General features: G+C 35.9%; 1 protein-coding gene and 1 long non-coding RNA gene across 5 annotated transcripts in view; one reads left to right on the top strand and one right to left on the bottom strand.

Moving 5' to 3' along the window:
• The window catches only part of SORCS1 (sortilin related VPS10 domain containing receptor 1), a 704,073-nt gene that overhangs the window by 220,478 nt on the left and 461,793 nt on the right, over positions 1–21,802 (bottom strand). For all 4 annotated transcript variants that reach the window (XM_031955813.1, XM_031955812.1, XM_031955810.1 and 1 more), the window contains exon 4: positions 5,880–6,038. In XM_031955813.1, coding sequence (XP_031811673.1) covers positions 5,880–6,038 — 159 coding nt within the window. The remainder of the gene's footprint in view (positions 1–5,879; positions 6,039–21,802) is intronic.
• LOC116421889 lies at positions 2,813–10,750 on the top strand. Its single transcript, XR_004232473.1, has 2 exons — positions 2,813–2,930; positions 9,753–10,750. It is a non-coding gene; the product is annotated as an uncharacterized LOC116421889 (long non-coding RNA).

Here is a 21,802-nt window from a genome sequence, read left to right on the forward strand (position 1 = left end):
GAGATAGACTTGCTATAAGAAGTGATGTATGAGTTGTGCATTGAAGGAAACTAGAGATTCTTTAAGAGGTAGAGGTGACAAGTGACAGATTCTAAGTATGGGATAGAGCTTGTTGAAAAACACAGGATAGTGGAAGTAATTTGTCACTGAGGATGCATTGGTTGAGATCACATAGGACAGTATACTGGAGCTAAATTATGAATTGTTTTAAATGCCAAATAGAAAGAATGGGGGAAAGACAAAGGAAATGGAAGGAGGGAGAACAGAGAGAAGATGACAAATAAATAATTCCCAAAGGTCAAAAAGGATAAGAATTTTATTCATCTTTGGGATCATGTTCCTGAAACAAGTCTAAGCAATGAAACACATAACAAATAACTGTAGTCTAAGAACAAACCTGAGGTTAGAATTGTAGTTCTCACTATATGTTAGAAACTCATTATCTATGTGACACTGAGGAAATGAGATCACCTCAGTTTCTTCTACTGTAAAATGGCAATATTTGTGCTGCAGGGTTATGATGAGGATCAAATAAAAAGATATATTAAAAGCACTTTGTACCTATGAAGCCTTATATAAATGTGAACAAATTACTTTTGCACATTAGTGTCACTGGTTTTTAAAAGGTAATTTGATGTTATTTTATCTACACAATAGTTTCCTCTTCTATAGAGCTGAAAGTCAGTAGAGGATCATGGATAAAGTGCTGAAACTGTATTGAAATTCTTCCCCCCAAACCACATGATCTTGGATATGTAATTTAATATTCTCAGGATTTCAGTAAGCCCATCCATAAAGTGCCTTGCCTTAGTAGTTTTTTAAAGTTCCTTCCTCTTCCAACTCTTCAATCAAAAATAAGAATGTTGAACTAAGTGATTTCTGAGTCCCTTCTAAATCTAAATCATATGGCTTTAACCCTGAAACGATATTAAATAACCCCATTTTGCAGGGGAAGGAACTAAGGTCTAAATCACATTGTGAGTTAAATTAATAACTGATTAATGATTAAATTAGAACCTTGACTAGAACCACCAAATCTCATGACTCTTAGTTGAGGTCTGTGACCAATTCCTCTATATAAGAACCACTAGAAAGTGGGAGAACAAAAACAGAGGACCATAGATTCAAAACAGGTAAAGAAGTTAGGTCAAATATTCCAGCTCCCTCATTTTACACTGGAGGAAACTGAGTTCCAGAGAAAGTAATTGATTTATTCAAGGTCACAAAGGAACTCAGATTAGCACTAAGGTAAATTGGATTCTAAAATTCCGGACTCTTTTCATTCTACCAACCATGAAGGTTTATACTTTTATGTGTCTCCTCCATTAGAGGCATAGAATTGTAACTAGAACTTGTAAATCTTCTCCCTCTCTGCTTCACTGTTAGATGAAAGAAACTTTCAAGGACTGATTAATATAATGAATCAGGTTGAAGGAGAAATATTCAATCTCCTGCAGCACTGGGCCTGCTTTTCACTGAATGCACAACGTTGGGCCAGATGGACCACAGCTTTGCTCTAGGAATGAAAATCAGGCATTATGCTCATTGGTCTGCTGGAGAATAAAATACTAATTGCAAATCTTCTCTATTTTTAGACTTGACATGCATTTTATTTGCCACTAAGGGCAGTATAAATCCTAAGAATTTCAATTTGCTTTTCTCAGAATCCTAGCAGCAAAATAGACCCTAAGAGATCATCTAAACTATTTCTCTAACTTCAGGCAATATGAAACAAATACAATATCCTGGGCAGATGAAATCTATTCTTTTCCTTGGAATCATATGCTCATATTCTCCCTATCAATCCTTATCCAACACTTTCTTCAAGGTAAAGTTCATAATTCCAAATTCCACTAGAGACCTTTTTTAATTTTTCCCATTCTATCCTTATCACACCTTAACTTTGTAACTTCTGCTCCCATTCCTATTTACATATGCTATTATCTGTACATTATATAGGTCAAGTCAAGTAAGCAAGTATTTATTGAGTGCTTACTATGTGTCTGGAACCATTAAAAAGTGCTGTAGATACAAAGAAAGGGAAAATGAAACATCATCTGCTCTCAAGGAGTTTATGGACTAATGGGGAGCAACCTATAAACTGTATGCACAATCAGCAAAACAGAAGATAATCTTGGCGATCAATTGATTATTTACTAGGTTATACTCTGATTTTGCTTAAGCTGAATTATTGTCAACCTACATAGACTGTTGTATCCTGTTTCCCAAATTAGCTTGTGAGCAATTCAAAGCAGCAACCAATTCCACTTCAGAGATACCATAAAAATACTTCTTATCTACCAGCAGGATCTTATTCAATGCTTGCTGCATCACAGAATATTAGACTTAGAAGAAATCTCAGAAATGATTCAGTCTGGATTTCATTTTCCAGAAGCGCCCAGGTTGAGGAAACATTTTTTTCCTAAAGGTTACAGGACTAGCTGTATCAAATCCAAGTAAAACTCAATACTTCTGGTTCCTAGAATTTTTGTTCCTATTAAAACCAGAAGAATGGAACCGACTCCATTTTCAAGGATGGCCTGGAAAGGAAATTTTCAACCTCCTTTGGTCACTTATTTCATTATTTACAAGCTCTTTCCATTGATATTCTCCAGATCCAACCTCAATCAATCATTCTATAGCTTCAATGCTGAAGAATTTAGATCAATCTAGAACAAAATTGCCCCTAAATCCTAAAAAAGAAAGTCAATAAAGTTTTTCTTTTGCTGTGTCTTCTCCAAAATTTCTCCAAAGCTGATCTGCAGGTCATGTGGGTAAAAAGTCACTTCTGCTATTTTTCAATGCTTATTAACCCTTATTTACCTCAATGTTTTCTTCCAGTCCCTTTGTTCTCTCTAGAACAACTTGTATTTTATTAACTAACAACTAGGAGTTCCGATGGAGAGTGTTGAAAGTGAAGTCAGTTAACTGTAAGTTCAAAATCAAACTTAGATTTGGCTATATGGCTTACTGGCTATATGACTCTTGGCAAATCATTTAACCCTTGTTCAATATGGTTTTCTTATATAAAATAATGATAATGATAGCACCTATCTCTCAAAGTTGTTGTGAGGATAAAATGAAAAAAATATTAAAGTGCTTAGCACGGCGAATGTAAGCTGCTACTGCTACTAGACTAATGACTACTAATACAACTATTAATGGGGTTCCCATGGTATAGTTAAGAATAATGGGGGCAGTGAGGTGGTGCAATGAATAGAGTACCAGTCCTGAAGTCAAGAGGAGCTGAGTTCAGCTCTGAACTCAGATTTGAGTTCAAATCTGTCCTCAGACACTTAACACCTCCTGGCTATGTGACCCTGGGCAAATCAGTTCACCTCAATTGGAAAAAGAAGAAGGAGGAGGAGGAGGAGAAGGAGGAGGAGGAGGAGGAGGAGGAGGAGAATGATGGATTTAATACCAATGGATTTAGGTTCAAAACCTGCCTCTGCTACTTAATATTAAGTAAACTTAGGTAAGTCACTTAGCTTTTCTGAATCTCAAATGATCTCTTAGTTCCCTTCTAGCTCCATGTCTAACTGAAATCCTGTGATCTTTTATATTAGACTATCCCCTCTCACCTTCCTCCCATCTTCTTGCAAACACAGAAACTTGGTTCTCCCCAGAAAACATGGCATCCCCAGTGTTAGATATTCTTTCTCTAGTCCTTTGTAGACATTCTGCTCCAGAAGGCAGAGTTGGCAGATTCTAGGATCCCTGAGGACTTTTCTTGATGCTTCTTCTCTACCATCATTCAGTAAACTTTCTATCTTTGAGGTTCTCACTATCCATTTATCTCACTGGATGCAATTCCTGGTTGCTGGCTAGCTTTTCTATTGACCCTTAAACAAACCCCTACTTAGGGATTTCAATATTTAGATAATTGATGTCCACTACAAAAAAAAAAATCAAAACAACAAAAACAAAAAGCCATTACTATCACTTCCACTTCCACTTTCACTTCCACAACAACAACAAAATATCTGACCTACTAGTAATAAATTTCTTTGAACTCTCACAATTAGTAAATTTATACTACTGCAGTCAGCCAAAAAGATGATCAAATCCACTTCCACAATTCAGATTCTGACATACCTCACTCTAATTACAACCTCTGATTCTTCCATTTTGTCCTCTGCCTCATTCCTCTTTCATGCCCCAACTCTGTGTGTGTATGTCTCTGCCTGTCTCCTCTCTCTCTCTCTCTCTCTCTCTCTCTCTCTCTCTCTCTCTCTCTCCCCACCCCCCTCCCCCCGTCTTTGTCTTTGTTTCTCTGTCTGCATCTCCTCTGGGTGTCTATGCCTTTCTTTGTCCATCTCTCTGTCTCTCCTCTCCCTCTCCTTTTCCTTCTTCCTCTCTCTCTCTCTCTCTCTCTCTCTCTCTCTCTCTCTCTCTCTCTCTTTCTCTCTCTCTTTCTCTCTTTCCCTCTCTCTCTGTTTTTTTCTCTGTCTATATGTCTGTCTCTGTCTTTGTCTCTACCTCTTCCCTTCTCCCTTTGCCTCTCCCTCTCCCTCCTCTTCCCCCACCCCTCTATCCCCTCTCTCCTTCTCCCTCTCCCTCCCTCTCCCTCTCTCTTTCCCTTTCCTTCTCCCTCTCCCTCTCCTTCTCCCCCTCTCCATCTCCCTGTCCTTCCTCCTCTTCCTGCCTCCTTCCTCCCTCCTTCCCTTCCTTCCTCTCCTTCTCTCTCCCCTTCTTCCTCTTCCTCTTCCTGTCCCTCCTCCTCTCCCTCTTCCTTTTCCTCCTTCTCACCCTCTTCCTCACTCTCTCCTCTCCTTCTCTTCCTCCCTCCCTTTCTTCTTCTCCCTCTCCCTCTCTCCCTTTCATCCTCTCCCTCTCCCTCCCTCCTTCCCTCTCCCACCAGTTTTTAGTATTCTTTCTACCTCACGTCTAAAATTCCTTGATATTTATTACGAAATGACAAATTTAGAAGCTAGAAATGACTTCAGAGGCCATCTAGTCCAAACCCTAATTTTACAGATGAAGAAAGAGAAATGACCAAGAGAAATGACATGGCTTGCCAAAAGTCACTGATATTGTAAGCTGCAATGCCAAGTTTTGAAGCTGGTCTTCTGACTCTAACCCCAGAGCTTTCTCCGTTGCATCACTCTTTGACAGAGAGAATTATGTGTCTTCAAATAAGATGTAAGCTCAAGGTCTATGGACCTGGATTCAAATTACCTCTGAAGCTTACCCTGTCTGATCGTGGACAACTCACCTTATATGGCCTCAGTTCCCTCACTTGTAAAATGAGGGGACTGGACTAGATAGACTTAGACATTCATTACAGCTCAAAACTATAATCTTATAGGACAGAAACGATTTTGGGTTTTGCCTTTTTATCTGAATACCTAACAGAGTGCCTAACAATAACTAGCAATTAACAAATGCTTAAGGGATGGGATAGGATAGAACTGAACCTTTGATTCCACTGATATAGGAAAATCTCATGGAGAACTTCCTCTGCCAAAGCAGATCAGCACTTTCTCTACAACTTATAATTTTAGAATATTGGTAGAAAACTGAAGGTTAAGTGCTTTAACCAGGGTCACAGAGCCAGATCAAAAAGGAGGCTTGGATCCAGGTCTTCCTTCCTGTAAGGCTAACTCTATCTACTATGTCATTCTGCCTCTCAACAATTTGTTGAAATAAATTCATTTCAGACTCTATTGAATGGCCATTTAACTGAATCTCTCTCAGAAACTAAACCCTATCAACAAAACCTTTCCTCAGATCCCCATCTTTCCCTGCCAGGGCACTTGGCACAACATCCAGGCCTCTGTGAATTACAAAAGAAATCATTAGACAAGAATCTGGGGAAAATTAAATATTGGTCTTTTACTTCAGAGCTCTGCCAAGCTGTCTCAAAAGAACACACTCACCTTTTGGTCTTGACTATATGCCAGGATCCAATCCTCTTGCTTGGGATGGAAAAGTAGGCTTTGGATATAAAAATTCAGCCGATACTTTTGATAGGTTGCCCCTTCATCAGAACTGATCAATAAACTGCTTTCAATCTCCGGGTCTGTAAGTAACATGATCTGGAGGGGTGGGAAAAGAAACAAAAACCAGAAAATCAAACCTACCTTAGGAAAAGGAAAAGGTTTGGGTCAAATAAACTTTGAAGAGAAAGAAAAAAGACAAAATATACTTGACCTAAAGTAAACTCAAGACCCCTTCTGTTCCCGCCTACATTTTTAAGGCACAATCAGTCACCAGGATATTTGGACTAGATGCAGGACATTAGAATGACTTTCCCATTCTTTCAATACTTAAAAGAAAAGCAGAATTAAGAGATCTTAGAGATCATCAACTCCTAGTACATCATTTTATAGATGAGGAACTTGAGGTCTACAGATAGAAAACAATTAATTTAAGTCAAAGGGCAAGTTAGTGGTGGAGTTAAAACTAAAATCCAGATCTGCTCTCTCCCAGGACTCTCATAATTAAAACATCACATTTTTTTTCATTACTTTTACCACAATGAGATTGCTTTGTATTATCACTTAAGGCTTTTCCACCTCTTTTTCTTCCTGTGTAATTTTGTCTTTTCTCCTTCTTTGAATAATAAGTAGATTTGCTGAAGTAAGGTGATATGATTTATATAGGGGGAGGTAGGAGAGGAATATTTCAAGCTCTGCTCAAATTCAAAATTCATCAAAAATTTACCAAGCCATCTATTATTTATAGAATATACATCAGTCCTAGTAGGAATACAAAGTTTAAATAAATTTTGGTCTCTGACTTCATGTAACTTATAATCTAAAAGGGTAATAAATAGCATGCATAGCCAGCTATAATACAGAGTAATAAGTACATTGTAGTCTGTACTCTGGGTGTGGTCCTAAACTTACAGAAATGACAGTATATTTTCTTATTTGCCGTAGTTGTAGAAATTGTTCTTCATGTTTAGTTGTAGTAGAAAGAAACTTGAATCCAGCCTTAGACTTGGAAGGATTAATAAAGGAATGGGTCCTGAATGAGGTAAGTTATGGGTACATTGGCTCTGGTCAGGGAAAAACATCAATGATGATGTTCAGTTTGGATTGTGACAGTTTAAGAAAGTGAGACATATTGAGAAGTACATTCAAATGAGAATGGCAAAATTGGTGAAGAGCCATAAGAATACGCCTCAGATAAATTATTTGACAAAAAGCATGTTTATGAAGAGAACGAAAAATGAAAAAAACAAAATCATAACCATCCAGTCTAGTCCATACCCCCAGAAGGTCCAGGATTATGCTGGAGCCAGCATACCAGTTCATAAGTTAATTTTTCAGTTTTCAGTGTTATCATTTACACGTTGGAAATTGGCAAATTTATTGTTTTGTTGATTGTTTAGGCTTAAGAAGATGTGATAAAGAAGGCTAATATAATTGAGTAAACTTAAAAATATATTATGCATATATTTCCCTCTTCCCCCACTCAGCAAAGCCAGTTATTAAACATTCAACAGCACACCTCTGAATGCATTCCACTATAATATACACATCAAATGGTCATCCAGTTCACTCTTAAAGATATAATTGTCTTAAAAAATATGTGAAAAGTTGATTGAAAAGAAATTGAATATATTTTGCTTGGTCCCAAAAGGCAGGTCTAGTAGCAACAGGGAAAGCTACAGAGAATCTGATTTATGTTAAAGCCTAAAGCTATTTACTAAGAATTTGCATCATGTCACAATAGAGTTGGGTGCCTAGAAAAGAGTTAGATTTCCATCATTGGATTATTTAGCTACTTAATTAATTATTTATGTTAATTATTAAGACAATAAACTCATGACTGAAGTCTGAGTACACAGCTGTATTTCTTTGATTTTGTCCTTTCCCTATGCCCAGAAAGTATGTAAATAAGGGAACTACCCTAGGCCTCATAGACAACTCTTTTTCTGAATTGTGTGCATTAAAATTTAGCAGGAAATTGCATGTTGTCTTCTACTGCATAGTACTTGCTTCTGTTTTTTAATTTTATCTGTTTAACTGAGTTATCAGTTTCTCAGGAGCAAAATATATTTTTTCTATTAATTCAATATCTCCTATTTAATCTTTCAGAGTGGTGGGCAGCTGACCTTCTTGTGCATAGAAAAAAGTGATTGTTTTTGTGCTGTGATTTTGGTGGGGTCCCAAAAAGGTCCCAATTTCTATCTCCACACAAAATTCCAGATTCAAGATATATTCCTTTGAATCAGAATTCATTCCTACTTGTAAGCAGGAGAAAAGTAGTCATCAAGCATTTTCCTTTAGTACAATAAGCTGAACCCTGTAAAAACAAGAGAAAAGGAGGGACAGGAACAAGCATTTATTTTATATATATATATATATATATATATATATATATATATTATGTACATCATGTGCCAGAATCTGTTCAAGCACCTTAAAAATATCTCATTTGATCCTCACAACTCTGGAACAGGTGCTATTATTAACCCCATTTTACAGTTGGGGAAACTGAGGCAGAGATTAAATAATTTTTTTTCCAGAATCAAATAGGAAATAGTTGAGGATAGATTTGAATTCAAGTTTTCTTGATGTCAACTTCAGTACTTTATTCACTGAAGCACCTTAACTGGCTAGAACTGCTCTCTGGGACCCTTCATTGGTGGGAGACAAGGAATGTAGGGAGGGAATACTGAATAAGGAGGCTATTGGCAAGCTTTGGCTAATTTCTACTTGTTCCTAAGACCGGCCATGACTTTGCAAAAAGGTTATTAACTGTTTAATAACGTGAATAAAAACCAATTATATACAGAGGAAAGCATTCCACCACTAAATTCAGTAAACTCAGCAGCTAGTTTCAGGATTTAAATAGTCTTTGGATGAAGTGCTTCCTCCTAATGGCTAACCCTGATTCTCCAAGGGGCTGTTTCATGGCATTTCTTTTTGGCCTGTTTATTCTGCATAGTGTCTGTCTGTCACTGTGAATCTGTTACAGCATGTTGGCTTAAGAGCAGTGTTAAAGGCTCTGGGATTCAGTAGACTGTGTTTAATACATTCATTAAAATAATAACCAAAAAAAATGCTACCACTTGTCTACATTTGAATGATAAAAAGCTAAATGTGGAGTGGGTAAAGTCAGAAGTGATCAAGCAAATGACTGATTGATTGATTGATTGGAAGGCATGCTTAGCAGAATTCAGGAAAGCTAGGCCTTCCTGGCTACCTACAGAATTATGGACCATTAAGATTGGGAGAGTCCTTGCAACCATTTTTGAAGAAACCTTCTTATTTGAAAAATAAAGAAATAAGTGCCAGCAAGGTTAACAACCACTAAGAAATTTGCTAATACCTCAAATTCAAGGTGAACTAAGTGAAATTCATTACTCTTCTTTCAATATGTCCCCTGACATTCCCCAAAGCCTCACTTATGTAAATGGCACAAACGTTTCTCCAAGAAACTATAATTAAAACCCTGAACTTGTTCTTGATCTATTAGACACTGGAAAATGCTAACATTTCTTAGATCAAAATATTTCACATTGGGTTAGATCAGTCTCTCCAGAAGCTATGCAAAGCATACTAGATAAGGGATTAGGAGGGAGGGGATGGGGGCTTCCACTCAGTCCTTTTTCCCTCTAATTTTACACCTCTAGAAATTATTCATAATGTGCTGCTGCATCATCATGTCCCCATGAGTCTGTTTTTCCTCAGTAGAAATGTAATCCTCAATGAAGTGTCTGGATGTACAGCCTATTTGGGTACTCATGACTTCTATCCCATCTACTTATGAATTGACATTCAGTGTGTTTGTTTCAGAGAAGGATGAGCAACAGGCCTGATGTGTGGCTATATGAAGAGAAATCATTGCAGTCGCAGGGTTAAAGATTACCAGTCAAGGACACCGACGATTCCAGGAAAAGGAAGAAGAAAAGCAAGGGAGGAAGGGAGTCTACGCCATAAAGAGCATCGCACCAGGCACACACAGAGCTTTCAAAAGCATTTGGAGGCAACCGTATTAAAAACTCAGGATTGTTAGTGTCACAGTGTAAAATGTTGGGCTGTCACCGCAAATGGCACATGAGGCTCATATATAAGACAAGCTCAGCCGGAGCTGTGTTTATGTTTTTCAGGATGAATTTAAAGCACTGTCCGTGTCTTCCCACTCCCTCCTTCTCCAGCAGCAGGAAAGCAGAAGAGTAGTGTGGGTGTCAACTCTGTGGAAAGCAGGTTGGAAAATACGCCAAGGAAGTGAGGACTTTAATTACCTTCCATCCCATAGTCCAATGACAATAATGCTTGCCAGTGATAAATTCTCACCAAGTTACACGCCTCTCTCTTGTACTCGCTAGGCAACCATTGTCCCCTCGGTGGCTGACTGTCACAAAGACAGACATCAGGTGATCTGCTAAGTATAAACTCTCACTGCTTCATTAAAATCTATCACAAACATTAAGCAAGGCCATTTAGATGTCTCCTAAACTAGCAGGCATACATCCAGGAGATTTCAGATTTGCTAGGATATAAAAGCTGTCATATTTTGAATAACGAATATGCAATCAAATTATCAAATTGTTTTCTTTCTCAAACCACAATTAACAATAATGTATAACAACCTCTCCCCACTACCACCAAAAAGTAATTTCCATGATAATATGGAAAGGCTCAATTTTATAGGGCACTTATTGACTGAGGCAAGGTGAATTTTTCTTCTCCCTGTTTCTGTATTTCTCTTTTAATATGCCCTGTTTCTATCTCTTCTGGTATCCACAAATCTCATAGTAAAATATTAATCATGCCATTGCTGGCCAACCAGTCCATGCAAATCAAAAACCCTGGGGCCTACAGAATATTTCTCAAATTATATTGCTTTCTATCCCAGGAATCTGAGGCTATTGATATCCTCATAAATACAGCTATGTCTATATAATGTCAAACACCCAGGTACAGTTGGAAAAGAATAGGCTTATTGACCAATTTTTTTTAAAAGGTTGAGTTATTTGCCACAGCACAAACAAAATGTTTTAGATAATTCTACTCAGGTTAGTTCTTTGGCTTTCTCTGAATGATATCTATATAGGCACATAAAGTTCTACAAAGTCTTCCTAGCAGCCCCAAACATTTATGGACATAAGATATCCTTAAAGAGTCAGAACTTCCCTCTTCCCCTTCCTTTTTTCTTCCGATTATGACTGCCTAAATGAATGGGGATGTGGAGAATCTGTATAAAGCAAATTTGAGTCATTCAGTGATTCATTTTTAAAGCTGTTCCTAAACAACTGACTTGTGTTCAGTAATACTGGGATAAGCCATAGTCCAAAAGGAAGAACCTAAACAAAACAGTGAGTCCTTCATCCTCTAGAGAAAACACAGCCACACATTGGACAGCTCAGAGGAATACCCCACAAATTCACCATCTCTGGAAATTTGATCTGAATGGAATGGAAAATAACATTATTTTGAGTTTTTGGCCCTTCTTCAAAATATTTTTTTTAAATTGTAAATATTTTATAATTCATACTCTTTAATCAAATTAATTCTCTTACATCTGGAGCATTTCAATTATTGGATATTATTTTAGTAACTACCACAAATCCAGATAACATCCAAGAGGACATGACTAAAAGGTTAAAAATCTCTGGGATTCTAGTCCTTTTATATTTCTGAGTTTTTCTAAATTCAGATCCTCCCTTTCTTATAACACTGTTTCACCCTTTAAATGGCACACAAGAAAAAGGGTATATTAACTTGATGAAGTTAGATCGAGATTACAACTTCCCTGGTTCTCCATTTTCCCATTTATAAAATGTGAATTACAATGACTAACCTGTGTTCATTAGAACATTTTGAGGGTCAAAGGAAACAATGAAAGGAGATAGTTTAATAAACTATAAAGTGCTGTGTCAATATAAATTTAAAAAAAAAAACTATTTCTCAAGCCCCAATGTGAATGAGTTTTTTCTCTGAGATAGCTAGGATGCAGACACGGGGAAAGATGCAGCTTCAAGCAAGGAACGTCATTATTCTTTGCTTGGATCAGTCCACAAGTCATTAGAAGCACTTTACTTTTGCCTTGCACAGTGTGCAAATGTTGCCCTCACTAAAGCTTCAGATGAATTGTTTTTTCATGGAAAGTCAATAATGGCCACAAAGGCTTCACACCCAAACTCTAAGCATTCATTCATCACTGACTGTGAGAGAAAGAAGAAATTTTGTTTGCTTTTCCTGAAGGTGATAAATGAATATGAAATAAAATTTATAGATCTCAATACATTGCCTTTTTTCCCACTTTCTTTTCACTTTTTTTTGCATTGTTCTTTCAGCTCAATTGACAGCAAGATGCGTTTCAAAATCAAGCACAACTTGCCTGTGTCTGACTTGATAATAATAACAGCATCTGAGTCTATGAATGGTGAGGGATACTATTCTAATGACTCCAGCCAAGTGGGGCTCTGCTTTATGAATCTGTCCTGAAAAATCGCTTCCACTTCTTCTGGGTCAATCTTTACTCTGTTTCAGGAAACTCCTGCAAGGATATCACTCTAAGAAGTCTCCATTCCCTTATTAATGCTACTCTGCCTAAGCTTTCGGCTCTCAGCATTTACTCCCACATATATTACAACTCAGAAAGTTCCATCTTCCTTTCTTTATACACAAGAGTTCTTTTTGACTTGATGCATAATCTCAACCTTTGTGTATGCAGCTCTGTGGCCTGTCCTATAAAACTGTCATCTTTGGGCAGACCAGACTACAGCTGTTTGATTTGTTCTGTGCAATCTTAACCCCATTCCAGGTGCAGACAGGCACATAATAAGGGCTTTGGATGATGATAAGAGTGCATTGAGAGAAAACAAAACAAAACAAATAAAAAAAAAAAACAGTAATAGTAGCAATCTGGGTCCTCATCTATCAGTTCATTTAAACAGTACAGAAAACATTTTCCATCTATAAACAGCTTAAGTGGCTATTTGCAAACCTTTGGCCTCAAAATTAAAATGAATTAAACAAAATGTAATCAGAGCAAGCAAGTAATTTTCTGACCAATGTGGGTGGGAAGTTGACTAATCCTGAAGTGTGTTGAGCATTAATGTTTTCCATCCCAGGCAAGAGGGTGGAGAAGTGCTCTAAGGGCTTATCAGTTGGCAGCTGTTTCTAGGAGAGTAGTACAGAAAGTTAGAAACTGCCTCACAATGATCACTAAAAGGAAATCAGTAAATGCAGACAATCAGAGAGATATAGTGTATTGTTGTCATTCAGTCATTTCAGTCATGTCTGACCTCATTAGGGTTTTTCATTTTCTTTTGTTGGGCAAAAATATACTATTTCCTTCTCCAGCTCATTTTACAGATGAGGAAAGGATCTCCAATTAGTAAGTATCGAAGCTAGATTTCAAAAAGAGGAGCATTCTTGACTCCAGGTCCAGCTCTCTATCCAGTGTGCCCCTAACTGCCTCATATACTGTATTAGGATGATTCAGTCCTGGAGAAGAATGAACATAGGGCCACTATGTGATACAACAAAAAGGACATAGACTATGTAATCAGAGGATCTAGTTTTACACATCTTTTCTGATATAACTTACTTGAGGCAAGTCACTTATGCAAAAGACCCATGAAACCAAATATACTTTATACAGTCTATATAATTTAATATTAAAAAGGATTACTTGTAATCTTTTACAAAAAAAAAAGACTATCCTCTAGATAGCACTCCGTCAGGGCCGTGGGCCAACCTGGCGGGGCTGAACTAGGACCTCACTAAACCATCTAATCAGTAGTAGCAACGGGCGGTGTGTACAAAGGACAGGGATTTAATCAAAGGAAGCTTATGACCCACACTTACTGGGAATTCCTTGTTCATGGGTAATAATTGCAATCCCCAATCCCCATCACAAATGTGGTTCAACGGGTTACCCGCGCCTGCCGGCGTAGGGTAGGCACACGCTGAGCCAGTCAGTGTAGCGCGCGTGCAGCCCCGGACATCTAAGGGCATCACAGACCTGTTATTGCTCAATCTCGGGTGGCTGAACGCCACTTGTCCCTCTAAGAAGTTGGGACGCCGACCACTCGGGGGTCGCGTAACTAGTTAGCATGCCAGAGTCTTCTGAGAGCAGTTTAGAACTGTGCCCAAAGTACTATCAAACTGTGCATACCCTTTGACCTAGCTGTTTTTCTATTGGGATTATATCCCAAACAGATCTTAAACAAGAGAAAGAGACCCACATATGCAAAAATATTTGTAGCAGCCCTTTTTATAAGGGCAAGAAATTGGAAACTGAATGGATGCCCATCAGTTGTAGAATGGCTGAATAAGTTATGGTATATGAATGTTAAGGGATATTATTGTTCTGTAAGAAATGACCAGCAGGATGATTTCAAGTGACCTGGAGAAACTTATATGAACTGATGCTAGAAATGAGCAGAACCAGGAGATCATTATGCATGGCGTTAACAAGACTATATGATAATCAATTCTGATGAACATGGCTTTCTTCAACAATGAGATGATTCAGACAAGTTCCAATGATCTTGTGATTAAGAGAGCCATCTATACCCAGAGAGAAGACTGTGGGAATCCAGTGTGGATCACAAAATAGCATTTTCACTCTTTTTGTTGTTGTTTGCTTGCATTTTATTTTCTTTCTCATTTTTTTCTGGTTTGATTTGATTTTTCCTGTGTAGCAAGATAATTATATAAATATGTATGCATGTATATATATATATATATATATATGCATATATAAGCACTTAGAATTCAAAAATCAGGAGAGCCAGAGCAAACTGGTTATATACAACAGACATTGAAAAAAAAGTATGTATTCTTTAATGCAAGAATTTCTTGAAAATGTTATCCAAAAAAATAAAAATCCTCCATCTAGGAATTTTAAGTTGATCCAGAGTGCTAATTGAAGAAAGGAGAATTGAAGGATACACAGATATAGATTGTAGGCACTAGAAGCTCAGCTCCACTTGAAGAATAAGAGTGGATGATTTATAGTCCTTGAAATTAATATATTTCATAAGTCCTGAAACTTTCTGATTGTAGAAGTTGGTAAAAATAAAAGCATAGTAACTGGTGAAGTCTTGGAACTGCTTACCTCCATGATGACATATATACTCCAGCTCCTACCACCTATCTTATCAATGTGTATTTCTCTTTGTCACAAATTGTAATAAGGGCACATTCAGTGCAGTGTAACCCAATCCAGAAACAACTCAAAATAGATGCTCTGATGACTGATGACAAAGCCTAGATATTTGGAGAAAAAATGGGAGGAGGGTATTTTCTGAGATATCTTTATTTTATCACTTTATTCACAAGATACCCTGTGTGGTTACAGAAATATTTATGGTCTGAATGTACCATGATGCTCATGAGAAGGAGGAGGAGATGGAGAAGGAAAAGGAAAAGGAGAAGGAAAAGGAAGGGGAGGGAAGTGAAAGAAGAACAAGAGAAAGAGGAGGAAAAGGAGGAGGAGGAGAAGGAAAAGGGGGAAGAAAAGGAGGAAGAAGAGGAGAAGGAGAAAGAAGAAGAGGACAAGGAGGAGGAAAGAGAGGGAGTGAAGAGAGATGAAGTAAGGAAGGAAGGAAGGAAGAAAGGAAGGAAGGAAGGAAGGAAGGAAGGAGGGAGGGAGGGAAGGAGAGAGTGAAGGAGGGAGGGAGAGAAGATAGGAAGGAAGGAAGGAAGGAAGGAAGGAAGGAAGGAAAAATAGCATTATTTTAATAAGACTTTACATAAGCAATTTTTATCAGAACAAGTATTCCAATTTATTATTCAGAAAATACAGTCATGATATCTAATATTCTACCAGTTCTTTCTTCCAACTTATCACTTCTAGGCCTTGGGGAATGATGGATCAGGGAAATAGTATTATTTACTTTATGACAAGACTATATAAAGTAAAGAGGTGCAATAATTGTTGATTTTTTTAACATTATTATTCAGTCTGAAACAACCTTAAATGTGGTTTTCTTATTGAGAAGAGGTTTACTAATTCAATTTTTTTGCATTCTCAAGAATCATTTTTTCAATATTTTGAAGAATTTTTCACAATGCATCAAAATGTAGTATTCTTTACCTGTTCTTCAAGGATTTAAAATATACTACATTAGAAATTCTGAAACTTAAAGAAGAGAGTAATAAAATTGAAATTAAGAAAACTATAGAACTAATAAAACTAAGAGTTGGTTTTATGAAAAAAAATAGATAAACCTTTGATTAATTTGATAAGAAAAAAATTCCAGCATAAAAATGAAAAGTGTGAACTTACCACCAATGAAAAAGAAATTAAATCATTGATTATGAGTTATTTTGTCCAATTGTATGTCAACAAATCTGACAATCTAATCTCAAGAAATTCATAAAAAACTTTTGACAAACTACAGCACCCATTCCTATTAAAAAACACTAGAGAGCATAGGGATAAAAGAAGTTGTCCTTAAAACAATAGGCAGTATTTATCTAAAACCCACAGAAAGCATTATTTGTAATAGAGAGAAGCTGAATGCATTCCCAGTAAGGGCAAGGGTGAAACCAGGGGTGAAACTTTATCACCAGTATTATTCAATATTGTACTACAAATGTTGACTTTAGCAATAAGAAAAGAAAAAGAAATGAACGGAATTAAAATAGGCAATGAAGAGATAAAACGATCACACTTTGCAGATGATATGATGATATACTTGAAGAATAATAGAAAATCATCCAAAAACCTACTTGAAACAATTTACAGCTTTAATCAAAGTTGCAGAATATAAAACAAACTGACACAAATCATCAATATTTCTATATAATACTGACAAAGTCCAGCAGCAAGAGATAGAAAGAGAAATTCCACTTAAAATAACTCTAGACAAAATAAAACATTTGGGTATCTTCCTGCCAAGACAAATCCAGGAACTATATGAACACAATTATAAAACACTTCTCACACAAATAAAGTCAGATCTGAAGTGGAAAAATATTAATTGCTCATGCGTAGGCTAAGCTAATATAATAAAAATGACAATTCGACCTAAATTGGTCTACTTGTTCAGTGCCATACCAATCAAACTGCTAAAATTTCATTTTATAGAGTTAGAAAAAACAATAACAAAATTTATCTGGAAGAATAAAATGTCAAGAATATCAAGGAAATTGATTTAAAAAAATACAAAGAATGACAGTCTAACAGTACCAGACCTAAAACTTTATAGCAGCAGTCTCAAAGCCATTTGGTACTTGCTAAGAAATAGAGTTGATGAATCAGAGGAGTAGATTATATAAACACGACAAAATAATCAGTGGCTAAAGTAATCTAGTATTTTATTAACCCCCTCATTTCAGCTTCTGCGATAAGAACTCACTATTTCACAAAAGTCACTGGAAAACTGGAAAATGTCAGAAAGTCAGCATAAATCTATATCTAACACCCCATTCTAAAATTAGGTCAAAATGGGTGTATAATTTGGGTATAAAGGTAAAAGAGAACAAGGAATAGTTTAACTACCAGACCTTTGAAGAAGGAAGGAATTTATGACCAAAAAAGAATTAGAGAACATTACAAAATATCAAATGGACAACTGTGATCATATTAAACACAAAAGTTTTTGCACAAACAAAACCAACATAAGCAAAATTAACAGGGAAGTATAAAGCTGGGGGAAAAATTTTATAGCTAGTACTTCTGATAATTTCCAATTTTTAAAATAAAGAATTGTGTCAAATTTATAAGAATTCAAGTCATTCCTCAATTTGATCAATAAATGGTTAAAGGATAGGAATAGGATTTTCAGATGACAAAATTAAAGCCATCTATAGTCATATGAAAAAAATGCTCTAAATTGCTATTGATTAGATAAATGCAAATCAAAGCAATTCTAAGTTTCCACTTCACAGTTCTGAGACTCGCTGAGATGATAAATGTTGAAGGGGATGTGGAACTGGGATACTAATGCATTGTTGGTGGAGTTGTGACATGATTCAACCACTCTGGAGAATAAGTTGGAACCATGTCCAAAGGGCTATGAAATTATGCATACACTTTGACCCAACAGTGCCACTACTGGGTTTATATCCCAAGAAAATCATTAAGGACAGAAAAATAAAATAATCATAAAAAAATAAATAAAATAATAATAAAAAATGATGAAATAGTTGATTTTAAAAGGCCTAGAAAGTTTTACATGAACTGATCTTGAAAGAAACAAAGAAAACCAGGAATACATTGTACATGATAACAGCAAGAATGTACAATGATAACCTATGAAAAACTTAGCTCTTCTCAGTGGTTCAGTGATCTAAGGCAATCCCAACAAACTATGGATAGAAAATACCATCTGCATCCAGAAAAATACTATGGAGATTGAATGTTAATAAACATATACTATGTTCATTTGTTTAATGTTTCTTTTTTCTCTCCTGTGGTTTTCTCCCTTTGTTCTGGATGTATAATCACAAAAAAATTAATTTAAAAAAAAGGATTCATACAAAAAAAAAAACTGTAAGGTTTATGTGCCTTGGGGGCATCACAAAAAACTGATCAAAGTTGTTTAAGTTAACAGAAAGAAATATTATCGACATCAAGTATGTCCAGTATAACAAAGCTAACAGCCCAGCCATTCAACACAACAATTCATCTTTGCAAAGTGGCTATTACCAGATTAAACTGGGCAAAGATCACAAAAAAATTCTTTAGTGTAATAACAAATCTTGACAGATGGGAAAGGAGAAAAGCAAAAATGATGATGAAACTATCTATGAAGATGAAACCATTCAAAGCTGAAATCTGAAAATGTGAGGGGGAAAAAAATGAACCATTGTACAATTGTAATTAAACTACTAAAATAAAACCAAAATACAGAATGAGGTCCATATCAACAGGAAATGCCCATAACTGTAGCCAAGATAGAAACTGGTTGGTTACTTCAAGAATATTCAAGCATTTTTAAAATTCCAGAGTTATCGTACTTTCTCATTTCAGCCTTAATCAGAGCACATCATTTTGGTTATCACAAACCTTAGTATCACATCTCTCTTGAATCTCCAAAGATCTCTAAATGCCAAGAAGTTATTATTGTCTTAAAATCTTAGTTGTTATCAGAAAGGATCCATGATGCTGGGAGAAGCTGACATTCATCTTCTTTGCTCATGGGAAAGTTTACAGAAAATGATGATGTTCATTTAATGATAAGAAATCTTTTTAGTATGAAAGCGATGATAAAGTGCCATGGGTTCTGAGAGGGCAAGAGACAGGAGAAGAGGGGGAAATGAGAGACAAAGGGGGGAGAGAGAGAGAGAGAAACAGAGACAGAGACACAGAGAGAGAAACCAAGACAGAAATAGAGACAGAGAGAGAGATGCTTACCTATAATTAATTTTGAATATTGGGATTTGGAAATAGGGAAAGGATGTTTTTGGCAAAGAATCAAAATTAGAAATTTGATTTCAGGGTTTTGGCAAAATATCTACTTGAAAGAGTGCAGAAAGTCACTAATTTGCACTAAGGACAAGGAGAACCACTGGCAACAAACCCATTTGGAAAATTAGTAAATAGAATATAATCATATACAGTGTCTGAGACTCAACTTTCTTCATCATCTTGACAAATATATTTTAGTTTTTCTTATGCTAATACTTTGCAGTAAACTGGCAAATAAACCAAAGAATATCAGGGAAGATTAATGAAGCCTCAGCAATATGAGACCTCACTAATGTATTTGGCTATTAAAGCTTTCCTAAGAAGTATGTGGAGACCACCAGGGATTTCACCAGAAACAGGATTTGCAGATTAGTGGAGTGTGAATCACTGAATTACCTCAGCTCCACTGCAAAACTTTCAGACAGAAGGTGGGGACAAGGGAGGCAAATCTAGGGAAAAAATGCCCTTCCTCTTAGCAAAAAAAAAAAAAAAAAAAAAATCTGTATTATCCCTTCTCTTTTCCCTGCTGCTTTAATTAAAGAAGATTCTATATTGTCCCCAGACTTAGCTTTAGTAGTTACACATCCTGGAAACAAAAAACCAAGAAGCTGACTGTAAAGTGAAAGTACAAAAGTGCTTTGAGTAGTCACTACCATCTCACTCAAATCATTACCAACTTATACCAGTGGTGAATAAACATGAATCTCTTGTAAATCCTAAATAGTGGTCATTTAATTTTTTGCCTAAAAACCTGTCGTGAGAGGGAATCAATTGCCTCCTCCAAAAGACCATTCTATTGTTTTTTATATCAGATCTAAATTGAATCTCTTACAACTTCCATCCATTTGTAAAAGTTCTGTCCATGAAGTCAATCTCTATTCCATGTGATAGTCCTTCATATACTTGAGGACAGTTATTCTATGCACCTATGTCCCAGATATTATTACTTCCCTTAAAAAATTATGTTGTATGTATATACACATATTTGTGTATATGTGTGTGTATGTGTATGAATGTGTGTTACTGGAGGAAGAGAAAATGGGAGGGAGAGAGGGGAAGGTAGATAAGAGATGGAGGGAGGAAAGGGAGAAGGGGAAGGGACATGAAAGAGGGGGGAAGAAAAAGAGAGGGAGAGGGGAGAAGAGAGGAAGAGAAGAGAGAGAGAGAAGGCATTAGAGCATCTGTAATGACAATGTGTATAGTATCATAATAATGGATATTCTGTTATGATGTGAATAGTGATATAGGAATTACAATATACCACATTACAATATATTTATCATTCCTCAGATGGCACATGCGGTCACCCACTACTTTTTGGAATGGGTGGATCATTCCAAACTACTCTTACCTGACAGGTCTAGTATATGAGAGACGAATCATTACTACATAATTATAGTACAGCTCTCTCAAGGGGATATTCCTGATGAAGTGAAATGCACTTCTTCATCAAAGATCTTGAGTTTTTATCCAATACATTTTCTAGCCACACAACCATTTATAAATTAACATACCTACTCACTGTATTTACAACAATTTATTCATAATAGTATCTAGAGATGCTAAGATTTTATACAAGTATTTATTTTTTTAGAAAGTCAAATCACATTTTAATGTATTATATACTAGTATGTCAGTGATTATATAAATATAAAGATTTATCACAATATAAATAAATATTTGAATTAGACTCGTGTCCAATTACTCAATAAAGAGTAAAGAGGATCATAAGTCATGATTCATTTATAACTTAAAAGTCCCCAAATTTCTCTTGCCAAATGAATAGCTCATTTTAAAAAGAAAAATAAATCTCAGCCATCAAAGATTTACGTTGCCACATTTTTATATATTTAGTTATAAGACGCATATATGCAAATGAATTAGGGCGTTATAATCCCTCTTTTAGGTATACCTAAACTGTGTTTTCTTTCTACTATTTCTCCAATTTTAAATAAATAAAATCTTTTTTATTCCTTTAGAACATCAAGTTGTTTTCACACAAGTAAAATATCTTTCTACATTAACTCCAAGAGGATTTAAGTTTTCATATTAACACCATATTTTTATGTCCAAAACTACTAAAATCTTATCTTACATTTTCCCATATAAATATAAATTATGCATATTATTATGCATATCCATCATCTCTCTCTCTAAAGGTCAGAAGCTTTCTTCTTTGTTAAATGATAGGATGTCTCACTAGACTATTCTTCCTAATTCTAAAGCTATAGTTCTATTGTTTAGTTTCAAGTTAATAGACAATTGAAGCTATATGATTGAATATTGAAAAAAAAATCTTATATGAAACCATGCAAGAATGTGTGAACCTGTTGGTGAAGTTTAAATTGATATAACTATTCTAGAAAGCAATTTGGAACTATGACCAAAGAGTTATAAAATTATGAATAATCTTTGATCTAGCAGTACAATTACTAGGTCTATATGCAAAGAAATATCAAAAAAGGGGGGG

The sequence above is a fragment of the Sarcophilus harrisii genome, chromosome 2, assembly GCF_902635505.1.
Source record: "Sarcophilus harrisii chromosome 2, mSarHar1.11, whole genome shotgun sequence".
NCBI classification, from domain to species: domain Eukaryota; kingdom Metazoa; phylum Chordata; class Mammalia; order Dasyuromorphia; family Dasyuridae; genus Sarcophilus; species Sarcophilus harrisii.